This window comes from Seriola aureovittata, chromosome 16, assembly GCF_021018895.1.
Source record: "Seriola aureovittata isolate HTS-2021-v1 ecotype China chromosome 16, ASM2101889v1, whole genome shotgun sequence".
NCBI classification, from domain to species: domain Eukaryota; kingdom Metazoa; phylum Chordata; class Actinopteri; order Carangiformes; family Carangidae; genus Seriola; species Seriola aureovittata.
In genome coordinates, this window is record NC_079379.1 from 13,991,373 (window position 1) to 14,009,361 (window position 17,989).

General features: G+C 43.3%; 3 protein-coding genes across 3 annotated transcripts in view; 2 read left to right on the top strand and 1 right to left on the bottom strand.

Moving 5' to 3' along the window:
* Positions 1 to 1,623: 1,623 nt before the first annotated feature.
* Positions 1,624 to 4,592, top strand: hey1 (hes-related family bHLH transcription factor with YRPW motif 1). Its single transcript, XM_056400148.1, has 5 exons — positions 1,624 to 1,818; positions 1,984 to 2,059; positions 2,175 to 2,258; positions 2,393 to 2,474; positions 2,829 to 4,592. The coding sequence occupies exons 1-5, from the start codon at positions 1,733 to 1,735 to the stop codon at positions 3,497 to 3,499; spliced, it is 999 nt and encodes a 332-aa protein (XP_056256123.1). The 5' UTR covers positions 1,624 to 1,732; the 3' UTR covers positions 3,500 to 4,592.
* Positions 4,593 to 6,379: 1,787 nt separating this feature from the next.
* si:dkeyp-120h9.1 (Y+L amino acid transporter 2-like) overlaps positions 6,380 to 17,989 on the top strand; it is a 30,601-nt gene continuing 18,991 nt past the window's right edge. Inside the window, exon 1 of the mRNA XM_056398926.1 lies at positions 6,380 to 6,685. The gene's annotated coding sequence lies outside the window, so the exon portion shown is untranslated. The remainder of the gene's footprint in view (positions 6,686 to 17,989) is intronic.
* Positions 7,506 to 17,953, bottom strand: stmn2b (stathmin 2b). Its single transcript, XM_056398927.1, has 5 exons — positions 17,789 to 17,953; positions 11,755 to 11,850; positions 11,474 to 11,646; positions 10,656 to 10,847; positions 7,506 to 9,324 (listed from the first exon to the last, which is right to left on the bottom strand). The coding sequence occupies exons 1-5, from the start codon at positions 17,805 to 17,807 to the stop codon at positions 9,265 to 9,267; spliced, it is 540 nt and encodes a 179-aa protein (XP_056254902.1). The 5' UTR covers positions 17,808 to 17,953; the 3' UTR covers positions 7,506 to 9,264.

Here is a 17,989-nt window from a genome sequence, read left to right on the forward strand (position 1 = left end):
CTATATGTGCTTTTGAATAGATTAATGTTTATCAATATATTAGGCTATGTTTTGTAAATGGATAATTTATGTTATTATAAAATTATGATCCCAAAATCTACTTGTGAATATAGTGGAGTAAAGAGTACTCAAATATTTGCCTGCATTGAAGCAGAAAGTAAAAGTAACATAAAATGGAAATACTGAACTGAAGTACAAGTACCCCAAAATTGCACTGTATATAGCAGCTCATCTCATTCTATTAAATGGCAGTGTGCTGTTTGAATATGCCACCGTTCAGCCCCTGCAGGAGACCCTCCACTGAAGAGCTCCTGCTCCACATGCAGTAACATGAGCTCTCCGTGTATACAAACATACACCAGCAGCTCTGTCAAATTATTTGGGGAGTGTGACCATTATAGGAGCCACCAGTCTTGTGGTGGTGATGATGTGGAAACTCCGGGGAGAAGGGACGAGGACGGCTTTGATTGCATTATGGTCTTTTGTTGAGCGCGCTCACAAAGTCCTTGAAGTCCCCACAGCGTCTTTACCGTGCATGAGGTCTCTCTGTGGGGTAAGATTAGACTCGGTGGCTTCCTCTGGTTGCGGCAGTGCTCCCTGTCTCTCCTCTCGGGCTGAGTTAGTATTGGATTACAGGTTCACACGCTCGCTCGCAGACCGCCCGTCGCCCCGACCAATTGCTCCATTCATTCCAGCGCCGGAGACGGCCGTCGGCCTCTGATTGGTTATCAGCGCCGGTTAGGGAACTTTCCCACGGCCAGCGCGTGCTGACAGCCGGCCAGCCACTCCTCATCACCACCGGGACACACACGGGGGAGGAGGGGGCGGTGGAGGGAGGGAGGGAGGAAGGGTGGTGGTGGGGGGGCAGTCACGGACCGAAAGTCCATTGGACCGCTGTCAAAGTTTCTCCGAAGATCCTCTATGGTTTGGAAGATCAGTCACTCAAAACCATAAACGAAAAGTCAACCAAGTATTAAGACATTTAAAAAGTCGAGAGTGAAAGTTCATGACCTCGGAAACGGTAACTACGCTAGTTGTCAAAACGGTCTAATACGTGGTCCACGCAGTGGCTGCAGTTTTTTTTTTTTTTTTATCGTAGTAGGCAGCATGATCTTCCTCAGCAGGTGGAGCCCTCTCAGCTGCTGCTTCAAGGGCCATCAATCATTCTTAAATCTCAATATTTGCACCAAGACAAAACAAGAAGTCCTGAAAATGCTCGAAAAAGATGAAGAATGATAGAAAACTCCAGGACAGCTGCAGAGTGGACCCTGTGATTGTGTCAAAAACTTTTTTTGTTTAAATTATCACAGAACAAAACAACATTTCTGTAGGCTAGGTGTAGTGTGTTTAGGTCTCAATAAAATGATGTTTTCATGATGAGGTACACGAAGCCAAACCTCAATGACATGTAGCTACACTTTTAAATTAAATCACTTCCAAGGCCTCCAGAAATACCCACAGAGTGAGATGTCTCTCGTTTTTCCTCCTCTCAGACTTGTCAAAGCGCACTTGGATGTGCTTGGGCCAACTGTGCTGTCAGTCAAACCCACGGCCGGTCTGTGATTGGGTGGAATTGTCCCAGTCCCCGCCCCTGTTGGCCGGGAGCAGCGTTGAAATGACACCGTGGGAAAGCTGCGCGCTTCAAACGGAGGCGCTCTGGGCAAACCTGGACAGACGCACGTCTGGCAGACAAGGACAAGCACACTGAAGGACTATTGTGGACGATTCAAAAATGAAAAGGAATCACGACTTTAGCTCCTCGGACAGCGAGCTGGATGAGACCATTGAAGTGGAGAAGGAGAGCGCAGATGAGAATGGGTAAGTTTAAAGTTGATTTGCTTTTATGTGATTCAGGTTAGTGGATCGCGGAAGTGGACAGAACGGTTGTAAAAAATATCTAGACTTTTTACTTATTTTAAACTTAAAAAAAAAAAAAAACTGTCAAGAGTACGATTGACCCCTCACTGTTTCATCTCCATTAAGGAATATGAGCTCCCCTCTCGGATCCATGTCTCCCACTACATCAACTCAGGTGCAGGCGAGGAAAAGACGTCGAGGAGTAAGTGAATCTTATATAGAAATACATCTGTGCAGTTGGAAGTCTTGTGAATGATGTCTCCAGATTTTTTCACATTTCTGCGAATAACTAAATGACGTGTGTTCTGCCTCTTCAGATCATTGAGAAACGGCGCCGGGACAGGATCAACAACAGTCTGAGCGAGCTCCGCAGGCTGGTCCCCAGCGCCTACGAGAAACAGGTAAGAAACAACAAAGCTCTAACATCACTTATAGCCTACACAGTTCCAAAACGACACGAAAGTACTTTGTTCATTTATGTTCTTTCGGTTTATTTATATGTAAACTGCTCCTATTTGTCTCCCCCACATTGAAGGGCTCAGCCAAACTGGAGAAAGCAGAGATTTTGCAGATGACTGTTGATCATCTGAAGATGCTTCATGCTGCTGGAGGCAAAGGTAAATGTCTGGAATTCATTGACAGTTACAGAAAAACACCTTTCACTTGTTGCATTATCACACTGAGGGCAAAAACTGGACATCAAATACAATGTTTAGTTTCCTCGAAAAATTAATAAATACATTTATAAAGGAGAAAATAAGGAAAATGTTAAGATTGAATATTAAAATTTTTCCAACAGACCTGGCAAATAAAATCTGTTTTATTTTGACTGGTTATTTACTCTCTCACACTTCTAAAGCCAAGGGAGCATTGATTCATGCCAGACAAAGCTCCCTCAGCTCCAGACAAACTTGTTTTTGCAGATCAGCTGACATATGAACTAACCAGCTGTCTTCTTGCGCTGCCCTCAGGTTACTTTGACGCCCATGCCCTGGCAATGGACTACCGTGGTTTGGGCTTCAGGGAGTGTCTGGCTGAGACGGCCCGCTATCTGAGTATAATCGAAGGCTTGGACAGCACAGACCCTCTGCGGATCCGTCTGGTCTCCCACCTGAACAACTACGCCAGTCAGCGGGAGGCTCACTCTGGCCTGAGTCACCTGGCGTGGGGTTCTGCATTTGGATCTCCCCCTGCACACCTCACCCACCCCCTCCTCCTCCAGCACCAACAGGGGGCAGCTTTGGCACCTTTACCCCGCAGCGCCACTAGCAGCCCACAGACTCCTCTGTCGTCTGCATCCACTTCATCCACGTCTTCCTCCTCCTCCTCGTCAGCATCCTCGTCGGCTGCAGAGACTCACGTCCCAGGCAGGCGCAGCACCAGCGCCACCCCCCACTCAGACCAAGGCCCGATCCGGGTCCCCCCAACGACTGCCACTCCTACCACCGTCCTGCACCCCGCCTTGGTTCCCTCGTCAGCGTCCAAGCTCTCCCCTCCTCTCCTCTCCTCCCTGTCGGCGTTCCCCTTCCCCTTCAGTGCCTTCCCCATCATCTCCCCCACCACCACCATCAGCCCCCCAGCCCCAACATCCAGTGTGGGGAAACCCTACAGACCCTGGGGTATGGAGATAGGAGCTTTCTGACTGAAGTGAGCACCTCAACACAATCTACATATAGACTCAACTGACTACCCAGCTGAGCTGGACTTTCAAGGACAAGACTTTTTATTTTCCCTGCTATGAAAGTACTATTTTTTCTATGATGTTGACATCCCACAGAGGATATACCTAGCTATAGGATTTCTATTTTCTTGCTAACGTATTGTGTTTTGTATAGAAGAGAAAACAGTGAGGAGGGAGACCACGACTAAAAAGCAGCAAGAGTGATTTATTGTGTTGATTGGTCTGTGTTCCTGCCCACCCCTTTAGAAGTTTTCACCCACTGTTGTCAGCCTATCAGGAATGGCTTTTCCAGATGGTCAAGCAGTTGCCGTCCGTCAAGTTCCTGGGTGAAACTGTCCCCCCTTTGTTTTCCCCCTGAGCTGAAACACCCAGTGTTGATGCCCTGGTTACACAGAGAGGGTGGTGTGAAAGGAGGGCTCGAAGTGGTGGAGAGTCACCCCCTTTTTACAGCATTTTATGGGGTGGAATAACCGAAACCAGGTGTTTGTTTGACTAAATACTGGGAACAGAAGTTAGCTACCAGCTTGGTTGAAATAAACTTAACCGTGATTTACCCACAACCTCTTGATGTTCATATGGTGCTCTATTGTTTAAGCTTACTTCCTCAAGTTATGCTTCCTCTCTACAGTAAATTTTGTCTTTAACAATCCAAGCTTCACATATGTTTTACCAGTTTTTACCAGCTTTTCTAGTTTTTTCTCATGTAAATGGTGTTTTTATGACCTTGTCTCTTGTGTTTGCTCAGCAGAGTAGCATTGTCAATCAGTATTTACCAAGAGGGAGTCATGCTTTATCCATTAAAGCAGTTGCAGTGAAACAAGGACACACTGTTCAGTTTTTTTTAATCATTATTGTCTTTAGAAACATTTAGAAATTCCAACTCATCGTTTCCCCCTGATATTTGTGGTTCTCCTGATAAACCTCACTGTGAGTTTGTATATTTTATGGTTGTACAAAACACAAGCGAGCACTGACAAGTCAGATTTTCAGCTTCTCAAAGTTGTTGCTGGTGGTAATGACAACTTCCCTGTAATAAAAGACTTCTGATACGTCACCTGTGGCTTTATCAGTGTGTTTTTATGTGTGCATCTGCATGTCTGTTTGTTCAAAAAGTGCGCATGGGTATGAGTGTATTTCTGTGTCCATGTACCGTATGTGCCTGCAGTTGTTTTCATGTGTGTATGTTTGTGTATGTGTGTATGTGTGTGTGTACGCTTGCAGTACGTGGCGACGCCTGGTATCAGATGAGGCTGCTTGTTTCTCTCAGCAGCCCTCTGTGTGTGCACAGGAAACCATTAACAAGGAGGGGATATCCTGGACAATAGCAGCCCGGCTGGCCCCATGCGCTCCGTGGGAACTAGAGGAGGAGGAAAGAGGGAGGGAGGGAAGGTTGGAAGAGGATGAAGAAGGAAAGGAAGGAGTGATTGAGCATAGAGTAGGAGATGGAGGGAAGAGAGAAAAAGAAGAGGGAGGCCAAAGGAGAGAGCAGGAGAGAGGGACTGAGAAACTGTGAGAAAGGAAGTGTGCAGAGAACAGTTTTGTCTCTTTGCCATCGTTTCAGCTTGCACCAGCTGCACCTTCTGTTCTCAGCTCCTACACGCCGTCTCTTCGTCTGCTGGACCAAAATTTCACTCACTTGCCAAAATGTCCCTCCCTCTTTCATCTGTTTGTCTCTGTCTTTCCCCTTTGATCTCTTTCGCCATTCCCCTGGACCTTTCCTCTATTACTGAGGATGATGCAGGGCCAGGTAGTGATGTAAGCTTCACTGCAGCCAAAACCCCAAGGTCAATCACATTTTCAGTGAAGACAACTTGTCTTTTGTCTCCCCCAACTGGTCATAAGTGGTACTTCAACTTTGGATATTGTGGAACAGGAAAACTGAAGGTCCATAGAAGTATGTTAAGTAAAAGTAGCGGTAACTCAATGTAACAACACTCAATATTAAATTTACTTAAATGTATGAATAATGCACAATGGCACATATACAGTATATGTATATTTTCACTGGATTATTATTATTGTTAGGTGGAGCTTTATTCTATAATTTTATTCACTGTTGTGTTTTTAATCTTTTATAAACTGGTCATACTGTATGTTTTGTATAGAAAATTAATAACTTGTAACTATAGCTTTTACATAAATGTAGTGGATTAAAAAGTACTGAAATGTGGTGAAGTAGAAGAATAGTAGATAGATAATAGAGTGTTCTAATCAAAAAGATGCCACCCTGTAAATGTGATTAAATGGCTGCATACTATTTGCAGTCGAAATGATTTGTGAAATAATAAGTTGATTTTTGATAGATCACTCAACTGAGTGAAAATTAATCAAGAGTAATTGTGATATTTTATTAATTTTGTAAGTCATTTATCACAAGGATTCACTGGTTAAAGAGTGTTTTTCTAATTTTCCGATCACTTTGAATGTGTCTGTTTCACAACAGATATTTTGACTTGTCATAGCAGGGGAAAGCACAGATGTAATTAATACCATAACAGCGGCTCTCTCAGCCAAAACAGTCAGCCATCGTCAACAATGGCAAGTGTCCTGAAAAGAGCTAAATAAATTGTGCCATGAAAAAGGTTTAAGGGGACCTATTATGGCCATTTTTAGTATTTATCATTTGATACTTGGTGTCAACTAAAATAGATGTAGGCTACATGCTTCAGTGTTCTGAAGACATTATTTTTCTTTTTTTTCTGTACATTTTATACTGTACTCTATGCACTCTGTTTAAAATACTCTGTTTGGGCTCAGGGCTCTTTAAGGCACCCCTCCCCCCCCTGAAGGGGCAACTACCATGGCAACGATAAGTTCCGCATGTCTTGTGTAAACAAACGGTTGTGGCGGTTTCGGTTGTGCCTTATAGTTTTGAGCAAGGGTCCGGTTTTGAACCGGAAGAAGATATACCTGATCCACCTTCACAAGCTGGACTGGAGCAGAAAACAAGCGTACCCACCGTCCCGCAGCCGGAAGGAGGAAGAAATATGACCAGCGCTGTGAATGAAGATGCTGCCTGCAAAGACTTTGGGACTATATTCATAACTTGGAATACTTTTATGCAAGACCCGTTTGATTTGTTTTATGTGTGGAAACTTCCGGACTAAGGCAATATAAATAATGGAGGATCAGACAGACAGGCCACAGGTAGGGAGTCTCCACCACTTCATCTCCTGCTGGCTTATGATGGTAAATCTGAATGAATTAAACTAGTGCATATAGTTACTGAAAAATTATTGATAATTTATCTGAGCTAATGAGGTACAGCATGTCAATACTGACAAACGTTTAAGCATTTATATCTTTGCTATGCTGCTTCTTACTAAGGTGATCAGGTTGCGGTAATTGAGAACATCGCTTCTGCGGCATGGCTACAAAACTAAAGAAAAGTCTTTATTATAAGTAAGGCCCTGTGCCTTATGTGGGGGCGTGCCAGGTTTGCAGGTGGGCAGCACCAAGAGATGTATTGACTTCAACAGGATCAGGAAGGAATGTTTTGACCCCCAACGAGGCGTTTCATACAAAAGAGAAAATTTTCAGAGTTACTCCCTTTGGTGTAAACTTTGATCATTGTGACTCTGTAGACCATTTACATGCACAAAAACCTATGTAACACACTATAAGTAAGGAAAAACTCAGAAAAGCACTATAGGTCCTCTTCAATTGAATCATTTTTTAAAGTTGTTAATTTAAAGATTTAAACTTGGGCCCTGGGGGATTATAATGAGCATGTTTCATTGTTTTCTGATGTTTCTTTTACAGATCAAATGAATAAATAATTAATCATTAAAAAGAGACATTAATCTTTAATGAAACAATCATTAGTTTCATCCCTATAATATGGTAACTTGTGCCTCAATATAATCTGATATATTGTTAAAGGTACTGTATATATTTGTCAAGTTTGTCAAGTAAATCAAGTGGCACTACGTGAACAGTATGTGAAAGAAGCCACTCTCCAGACAAGTTTCATTCACTGAACCCCAAATCTTTATTAACCACTGCTTGCTCACAAAGATATATGTGGAGAGGGGGGAAACACACAAATGGACAGAGGAAAGAGAGAGAGAGGCAGGCAGGATAGTCACTGTCTGTGGTGAACAGTTGTTACACACTGTGACGGTGTTGGTTTATACTTCACATGGCACAAACGTTCGGTTATCGACCCGCCCTTTCTGAAATACACACACACACACTCACACACACACCTATGGGCCAACCGTGCGTGTGTGACCGACAGGGTTCAACCTCAGGCTTCAACACCCCTGGTTACTCTGGTACTTTAATACACTCATATACACCTTTACAGATGGAAATACTGTGTTCATGAATCGTTGTTGCAGTGATACCTGTTATGGCTTAAATATCTTTCTTGTGCCAGCCTTTCAGTGGCATTGACAGTGTCTTGGAGTGAAGTGCAATGATTCCAGTAGGTGCTGATGATCTTGAGCACTACTCTAGCCTCTATGAAATGGAGGAAGGTGGAACTTATTTGTATTTTCTCCAGTGTAAGATTCACAGTAACAAGTCTGATCTCAGGTGAAGTATTTTGCACTTTCTTAGGATGCACTTTAACCTCAGTTGTGTTATATATTACAGTAATATGTGATTGGAACGTGATTGGAAGTTTGTTTTTGAGGAATATAAGAGGCCCGCCATTGGTCAGGGATGTTATTTGAGCTTTCCGGTGCCAGATGGACAGAGTTTAGCGAGCTCCTCCTGAGCTCTGTGCTGTGATTGGCTAAATGCCTGCCCATGTGGAGAGCGTGTGAGTGAGTGCTTCTACAGTATGTATATACGTGGAGAGATGAAGAGGCTGCAGACGGAGGGAAGGAGGATGAGGATGGGCTCATTAAATGCTATAGTGTTCTCCTGTGGTACAGTCACCATCTACCTCACAGGAGTGGATGTGCAGCGACGGCTTGCGGTCCCCACAAAAACGCAAACTGTCCCCTTTCCTTCTGCCAACTTTCCTGCACACATCCCTCGCTAATTGGAACATTGGCATAAACTGGATGGAAAATCACCAAACACAAATCCAATTTTTGCTTCCAGATCTGGGGGGTCAAATGAGTAAGTGCCCACTAGAAGGGACGAGGGAAGGGAGCCAGGATGCAACGCTTGTGAGGACGCAAGCAGTCACAGCAAACATCAGCTAGCTGGCAAACTCACAACAAACACCTAAGCCTGTTACCACACAAGAGAAAAAAAAGATTCTCAGGCTGAAATGAACAAACATAAAAAAACATGAAAATGAACAAATTATTACATCCATATATATGCAGGGAGAGGAAACTTATATATAAAAATGGCACACTGCAATCAATACTTTTGCTGCTTGTATCGTACTGTATATAACAAAAAAAGAAGTATTTACAAAAAACCAATACCCACTGTCACTTGTCAATTTGATTTTTCTTCTCATTTGAAACAAGAGCAAAAACATTCTTTTTTTGGGAAGAGTGGGCGGGAGACATTAATTTTCTTTTTTTTTTTTGTAAATCATTTTCGCTTTTTTGTTTTCCACCCCCAACCCCGTTTGAACCTCCCACTGTCTCGGGGTGGTGTCTCAGGCTGTGGTAGTTTCATAGTAGTATGGGGGGAGTATGGCGTAGGTGGGGAAATGTGGGATAAGGTGGTGGGAGGGGGGAGGGGTGTTCCTCAGGGTCAGGGGTGGTGATGGGGGGGTGGGGTTTGAGGTGGGACGTAGAACCAGTTGGGGTTTCTCACGCTGTCAACTCTTCTTTCAACTCCTTGTTCCTGCGCACCTCCTGAGCATGCCTCTCCTGGCAAAAACACAAAGACACACATTGAGGATGTCATGTTTTTTTTTTTACTGCTGCCGGCCCTCTCCTGACGTTTTTTTCTTGCTCACTGCACCATTTCTCTTCTTTGACCTTTGCAGTGACGAATTCCTTCATTTTCTTTTTCTGCCTGTCGTCCTGTCCACCCCAAAGCTCCTCTCTCTTCTTCTTCCTCTTCCTCTCTCCCACCCTCCAGGCACTGGACTGCACCAAACCCCTAATTGATAGCAGATGTATCGGCCCTCCTTACCCTTGTCTTTCTCATCTTCATTTCATCATTTTTTTTTCTATCATTCCTGTGTCACTTTTTCAAAATGTCCCTTACTCTCCTCCCACCTGTCCCCCATCTTCATCAGATGGTTTAACCATATCACTCCTTAAGGTCAAATTTAGCCTAGTTAAAACTACACATTACAAAATAAAAAAGTGTTTTACCACACAAACTATTTCTATTAAATCCACTGTAACTGTTGCGTGAGTAGCTAACTGAACCAACAAAGAGAGTCGACATATCCGACTAAACATTTGATCAAAATACTGGTTAATAATTATGTGAAGTTGGAAGATTTTAATTCAATTTAACAAACAATATCTCCTTCAGATTACAAAACATCAGATGAAATGACTGATTAAAAAATGTCAGTTATTTTAGCATAATTGGATATTTCCCTCTCATTCTAAATGGCATGAATACCACTAACTGATTTGGTCGAATACAAAAGTCATACATTTACAAAGGATTGTCAGTTAAGTTGTATTGTTTGGCTCTCTAAATTGGTTATTAGGAGGTTATGTTACAGTTTGCGATGTTAAAAACACCTGATTTATAAAATTGCTAGTTTAAAACTTGTAAGAATTTAGACACAGACACTAGTACTGGATTTACAAGTAGCTGGTGCCACTCATCCAGGGCTGTAGCACCACTGAGGACACTGATATCACACTGATGTGACACAGTATATTTTTCAGGACATTGGTGGGTTTAGTAATCTTGAGGGAGTTTACATTCTATAATTAAAAGTTAAATCACCTACTGGATATTTCATAGTTGTTGTATAATTGTTGTATAAGACAAACAACTAATGATATGTAAAGAGGTTTTTTTTTATTGCACCACCAGAATTTTAATTTGTTGTGAGTTAAATGGCTTTAAAATAGAATTTAGACTGTACTAAATTAAGAAACATAATTTAACAGTTAACTAATTGAATAAAAATGTAAATATTATTTGGACTTTCGTGTTGGGTCAAAATCGTATGGGGAAATGGGATTTGGATTTATATCCTCAGTAAATCTAAAGTCTTGCTCCTCACCTTCTCCTGCAGGCGCTCCATTATGGCAGCCAGGTAGGCCATCCGGTTCTCCTCGATCTGCTCCATCTTCAGCTGGAGCTTCTCCTCAGCCATGCGGCTGAAGTTGCTGTTCTCCTCCATGGCCTTCAGCAGCACGTCACGCTCGTGCTCCCGTTTCTCAGCCAGGGCCCGAAGTACCTGCGCCTCCTGGGACTGGAGGAGGAAGAGGAGGAGGAGGACGAGGGACAGGCAGCAGAGAGAATGAGTCAGGGAGAAAGGTGTCGATAGCGAGACAGTGATTTACCAAAATACTATTCATCGATTTTTCCTAAAATTGAAGCATGAGTCAGAGGTGGTTCAACACATTAAATATATGGATGTAACAGAATTTCTCTCCTTACCATCCTCATCCTCTCACGGCATGTACTACAATTTATATAATATACTGTATGTTCAACCTACAGTACTGGACATCTGGTGTTCTCTGTTATTGATTGGGTGATTGATTTGTTGGTGGGCTGCTGGATTTGTCAGCTGGGGGACTGACTGTATTGACGTTCGAATCAATGATATGCAGGAATTAGCCAGTGTCGGGTTAGATTTTTCGTGGCAGTTGCAGTAGTCGATGTGACGCACGATTGACCAAACAACCAGACATCAAACTAGGTGTCAAGGGAAGTCAAGTATTCCAGTAATATTGTGTAAACGTGGAAGGTCATAATGGTTGTGTTTTGGTATCACAGAAAGGTTGATTACAGATTTCGTGGCTCTTGGCCCTTACTGAAACAAAGTGACATGTGGCAGCTGGGTACAATGAAAATGATTGGAAACATCCTTACTCTCCTCCGGTCCTCAGCTGCCTCCAGTTTCTTCTGGATGTCCTCCAGGGAAATGTCCCTCTTTGGGGGGTTGGTGATGCAGTGGGCAGCATCAGACACGGGGGAGGACGGCTTCAGGATGACCTCAAAGGCCTGGCCTGAGGCTCGCTTGTTAATGGGCTTTATGTCCATGTCTGCATGTGTGCGTGCACATCAATGAGAAACAAATAAAGAAAGCCTCAGTATGACTTTTCATTCAAGCATGTTTCATAAAGAAGATGAAAAGTCCGATTGCCACGTACCGTCAAAGTCACCCATGATGTTTTTTCGGGTCTCAGGGTACAGACAAGAGCAGATGAGAGAGAGAACTGAAATCTCCTTCATCTTCTCTTTGTAAGCTGAGGGAATAAATTGAAATACGACTGTGTGTTAGTTTGTTGCACACAAACAGCTGCGTGTAAACCAGCGCAACTGCTAACGTACATGTTCAAAGATGAGACATCATTAACCCACTAACATACAAAAATATGAAACATCATTAACCTACTTCCACCTCCACAGGAGGTCCTTGATCAAGATTTTTAGAGGAATATTTATTCATCACATTCCCCCCCCCAAAAAACGCCTCATCAAAGGATGTCTGGTGGAGCTGAACTGCCTTAGGTTTTGTGGAGATTTTGTGGCCTTTGTTTTCACTGCACCACGAGGGGAGCAGGATGGTTGTGTCCTTACTTGGCCTAATTTCCCCACCAGCCAAGATGCTGCCGTCCCTACAGGATTCTCCACACATCATTAGCTATGCTTTTCATTTCGGCCTATTATTTATTAACGTAGCCAGACCAACGCCCTATTGCCTCTCAGCCATTCTCTGGCTAACTCCTAAAAAACATCAGAGATTAGTTTTACGCTTTTCAGGTAATTTGAAAAGCAAAGAGGGTTTAGGTTGGATGCTGCGACAGTCTTTGGGCTGTTTCTTATCTTCTTTGTCTGTGGCTTATGTATACAGGCTATTAGCCAAGGGTTTAGCTTATCAGCATAACACAGCAATATGACTGTCCATCCCATGGTCCATTTATGGTCCAAAAAGTTAATAACACTGAATCAAAGCTGGCACCAAAAATCATACTGGCTGTATTTGGCAACCTGCTCAATAGGGCGGGACAAAATGTTCCAAAGGGCAGACAGAAAAAAAAGGAAACGAAAAGAACAACCAACCTTGTCTCACCTTGATTTTTTTATTCCTGTGAATTTGGCTGCTACTACTTTGTAATGTGAGCCTCAATTCCCTGCAGGGAGAACGGCAAAAATATCTGCAACACGCTGCAGCTTGTGAAATGTTTTGCTTTTGTACATGGCTGATGTGTTCTATCAAGGTACCCTGCCTCATGGTGCAGATTTGCATGCCAACTGTCATAGTATGGCATAATTCATCACCCAGAGCACACAAGGCCTGCAGGGCTGAAATGTGCCACACTGATTCATGATTTGCAGAAAGCTTACAGCTGCAAAGCCAGAAATGAGATTTACTGTGAAAGAGCCTCTCCATGGTGGGGTACAGTGTTCAGTGTGATTGATCCAAATCCTCTTCCTTACTCTTATTCCCCGCTCACTCCCTCTTCTTCTTCTCCTCTCTGTGTCTCACTTTCTGCCCTGCAGACTGGCAGACGCCACAGTAATGTGATCAACTCTCAGATGTAGCTCGCACTACTCTCTGATGCCCTTGTTAACCCCTTCCCTGAGGAGGTAGCGGGAGAGGGTGAGAGCATGGAAGAAAGGAGAGAGGGGTTGAGTAGGAAAGGAGATAATGGTGGAGTTTGGTAGAGAAACAGAAGAGTAAGAGATATTTCTCAGATGAAAGAACTGTTGACGACAAAAGAGCGGGTGGAGGAAGATGGAGAGAGAGGGAGGGAACGCTTGGATATTTGGGTGGGGCTGATTATCATGCTAACACCTTTCTGATATAAACAGAAAACACAGACATGAGGATTAAGAACCAGGACAAGGGGGCAACTCCCAGAGGGACTTGCAGCCGCCATGAACTGCCCCCAGGACTGCCTAATGGAAGCAGCCACCTCAGGTGGATGGCACTTTAATTTGTAATTAGTGGACCGCACCATTTCTGCTGACAAGAGGGGGAGAGGAGAGCTTTTGGAGGGTTGTCACACGCTCATTAGGTGCTGTGTATATGTCAAGACCCCAGCAGCCATTTTCTCCCACACACACCCCCACTTGACAGCTCAAGACTCAAACAGTTAACAATTCAGTGGAGCATGTAATTTGGGTTAAGTGCTTACGAAGCAGATCAGCAGAGATTCTTGTTTAGTGGTTGCCAAGTTCTGGTTGCAGCTTTTTCTGTGCTGAACTATGTTTTTTTTTCTTCTTCTTTTTTTAAATGACTGTGCAGATTATCTGTCTGCTGATTTAGTAGTTGATAAATTGAATTGTTGATTTGTTGCTTTGTTTAGTTTTTTTTTTAGGTGAGTGCTGTAAGTTTGGTTTTTACCATCTATCAGAGTAAATTTGATTTCTTTATCTTGGAAGATAAGCACTCACTGTGAGTTTAAACTGAGCTGTAGCTTTCTAACTCACAACCTCTGAGATATTGCTTTTATATCCATAATCAAAAAAATATGAGATTCTCCGCTGTGAAAAAAATATGATATTGCAAGTTTATTACCCCTGAGAGAAAATATCTTTTTCTTCTGTAATGGCTGTGGTAATAAGCTCATTCCCTGTGGATGAGACTCATAAAAATGATAAATGATCCTGGATGACATCCTTTGCAATTCCACAGCAGGAAAAGTCCAAATACGTCTGTTCAGAAATGTTGTCTGAGTTTTAGGCCGGGTGTTTTTTTTTCTCCATATGAGAATATGAGCTGAAACAAACTAACGCCAGACAGGGATGACACCACTTTAAAGCTTCTACCCTATTCAAGCAGGCTGGTTTCAACCAGTCAGCTCTGCATCCTCGCTATCAGAGAGCTGCTCCTCCTGTCCCGACCACAGACACGCAGCCAGCAAACTGCACTTCCTCTTTCAATCCATCAGCCGAAGAGCACAGATCATCAATATCTACTGTACCTCCTCCCCCGCAAGCATCCCTCTTCCCCAGCACCTTCTGCATCCCCCAAGCCCCCGATTCATCTGTTGCTGATGTATCCTCCCTCTCAGTCCCATCCTCTCCGTCTTACTCTATTTTTCTATTTTTCTCCCACACACTGCATCTCTTAAGAGCTTCAATTCTGCATTAGCACAAACCACCACACCTCTGTTTGGTACTTTTCTTGCCTTATTTCTCTCAACCACACTCTTCCTCCCTGCCTTCATCTTGTCTTAAAAACGCCACCATTATAAAAAATTTAAACCGAGAATGGGGCTTGAAGAATAGAGTTACTTTGGGCGAAAAGGCACAAAGTGAAAAAAAAAAATTGAAAGGCACTGTTGAAAAGGCTATGAGCAAACTGCCTGTTAAGACCAACCCACAAAATATGACCCTGTGCAGTACAGCATTTATTGCCCTCCTCGGATCTATAGCTCAAGAGCAGTGTGGGCTTGGCATCCGCGTTAGGCGCATGCAGGCCCTTTACTGCAGGGCCACCCGACAACAATATAATCACGAAATTATGAAGGTATTACTGGAACAAAATTGGCTATTAAATGAAATGTAATGGCACCCAGATGATCAAGGGCAGGTTCAGGCATTCGATTCGAAAGTGGTGGGCCTGTAGTATGATTCTGCAAAACCCTACCCTGTATCCGCCCAAAGAGCTCAGGGCTGCAACTGAAGATCATTTCCTATTAATTGATCATTCTTTTGGTTCATAAAATGTCTAAAACACCCATCACAGTTTCCCAAAGCTCAATGTTGCGTCTTCAAATGTCTTATTTTGTTTGACAATCAGTCCAGAAATCCAAAGATATTCAGTTTATTATCACATAAGACATAAGACAACCAATCTTTGCTTGAAAAACGACTTAAATGATTAAGCAATGTCAGAATCATTGCCTGTTAAATTTCTGTTTATCGACTAATCAACCAGCTGTAGATCACTATATTCAAATTGCAGAATGATATTGCGTCACAAAATATTAAAAGCGCAAATATGTTCCGGCCAAATATCTAAGGCGAACAGGTCACAGTGTGAGATGTATAAAATAACCCAAATTTGCCAAACTAGGATGCTGAAATGTCTGAACTGTCTTACCCAGATGTTGATTTTCACCCATGACAAACAGACTATGAGCATATGGCGTTACCATCACTGCTGGATTCATGTCACCGCTTCCTCTCAGCCTCTTTAAGAGCAACAGTCATCTGAACCAGTAATGAGGGTGTGCTGCATTGATCGATGGGACTCGGTAATAAATCAGGATGAATTATGAGACTTTCAAGCTTTACGCATATGGCCCATAATGACAATAGTGATAGAGATGTTGAGATGAGAAATATAGCTGGATTTGGACTATGACTATTTGCTTATAATATATGGTATTATTGTCCAAGTAGCTTCTGTTTCTGTGCACAAAGGAATTGATTTTAGGGCACCAGCTGAATGACCACACCTAATTGGATATGACAAGACTGCATGATAAGGATCAGGAAAAGTGCTTAGAGGTCTTAATGCACACGGGAGTGGTTCTGAGGGCTAGTTTGTTTGGGGGAATAGCTGATCCATTTTGTAGCGCAGAGCCCTTAGGACGTCTGTATTTAATACTATCCTCAAATCTCCCCAAAAAGAATGAAAAGAAAAACTCACAAATAACCATATACACAATGGTATTTATTCTGCCTTATAGTCCCTAAACACAGCAGTAAATGTTCATTTACCCATGAATCTTGAGGTATTTTTGCTTGTCCATCTCAGGAGTGGAAGTAGAATTAAGTTGATTGATGATGATTCTAAAATATCAAGTGCGCTATCGTTTGTGTAAATAAAATGCACGGAACCTGAATGAACTCAACGACCTGCTGAGTGCTGACTGGCATGATGACTGCTTTCTCCCTGAGTGTCTGCTCCTGCCCATCCCATTCTGCCTGTCCACAGCTCAAATCATGGAGGAGGAGGAGGAGGAGGAGGAGGAGGAATGAGGAGGAGGAGGAGGAGAGGGGAATAAATATAACAGTCAGGGTTTAGATGCCGGTGTCCAGACACCATGCCTTACCCTTATCCTTACTGCTGTCTGTCTGCGTGCCCCTCCACCCATCAAGTGCCCAGTCAACCAGAAAACAAATAGACTATCCCCTTGACTGGACACTACACCTCTTAAAACAAACACACACACACTTTCCTATATGGTTAGCCTTTTGGCTTCTTTTTCATAAAGCCTGCAGGTCACAGCTAGTGTTTATAGGCCTGCACAGTTCGTGCCTTGATATGGAAATTCATGGGCTGACAAAAAATACAAGGCCTTCCATCTGCCATAACATGCAATCTCATTTTATTTCTCCATATATTGCGACCAAATGCTGTAAACCCCCAATTGTGGCCTGATAATAATGCAGTTATTGAACATAATAGGCCACATTTACAGTCAATAACCGTCCTAACAGGATTGGAGGCTGATATTCCTGAGACGACATTCATTTTCATCGCCGGTCATAAATTCTTCCCTCGACTGCAAAGCAATTCTGGATAAGGATGCTCTGTTTTTTTTTTCTCTCTCTCTCTTTCCCCTCTCTCTCTCTCTTTCTCTCTCATCCATGCCTTTAGCGGTCACCCACAAAAATCAGTTCAATTGGCTTTTACAGAACAGCTACATAAGATGGCCCAGTTTTGATGAGGAGATTTGTCACGGTGAGATATCTCCCACCCTGGAGAGCGGCTGGCTGGCTTTGAAGGGGAGCGGAGATGTTGGGTGGGGTCGCTGGCGCTGCATTATGCTGCACGGCTCTGAGTCAGGCTGTGAGGGGCAGGTGCGGCAGGCAGGCATCGACAAAATGCTGCTGTGAGGGGGGAAAACATCGCCTTTCATGTGTTGATATGGATTCATTCTATTTATTCCGCTGGCTTTAAAGTGGATTTAAAAAAAAAATATGCGTCACTCATAATGGCAAACTGAATCCTAAACTACCTCATTCCGATCAGCACTCATTTGTACGTAGGAAAATAAACTCTTTTTTTATGAGATTGAAGAAGAAAATGCTGCTTCATTTTTGCAAAACTTCATTTTTTTCGAAGTGACTTGCAAAGGAGTTTGGCCGCTCCCTCTCAGCAACCCTGCATCCTTTTGTGCCATGGGTGTCGCCACAGCCTCTCAGCATCCTCAAACCTGCGAAGCCGCTATCTCAGAAAAAAACACACAAAAAACACACAATATCAAGTGCAAAACTCACCGATTGCGGTCTTAGCCATGTCTGTACGGTGGTGCCGGGGCGGGTTGACCGGAGGAGTGTGCGTCGGTTTCTGGATGCTGTATCTCGGGTGGAGGGACTGCTGGTAAGGCACTGAGTCAGCAGAGACTGGGGCTGCTGGTGCGCCTGGTGGTCTGGAATGAGCTGCGTGAAGTCTGCGGGAAATAACTAGAACAAGAGCGG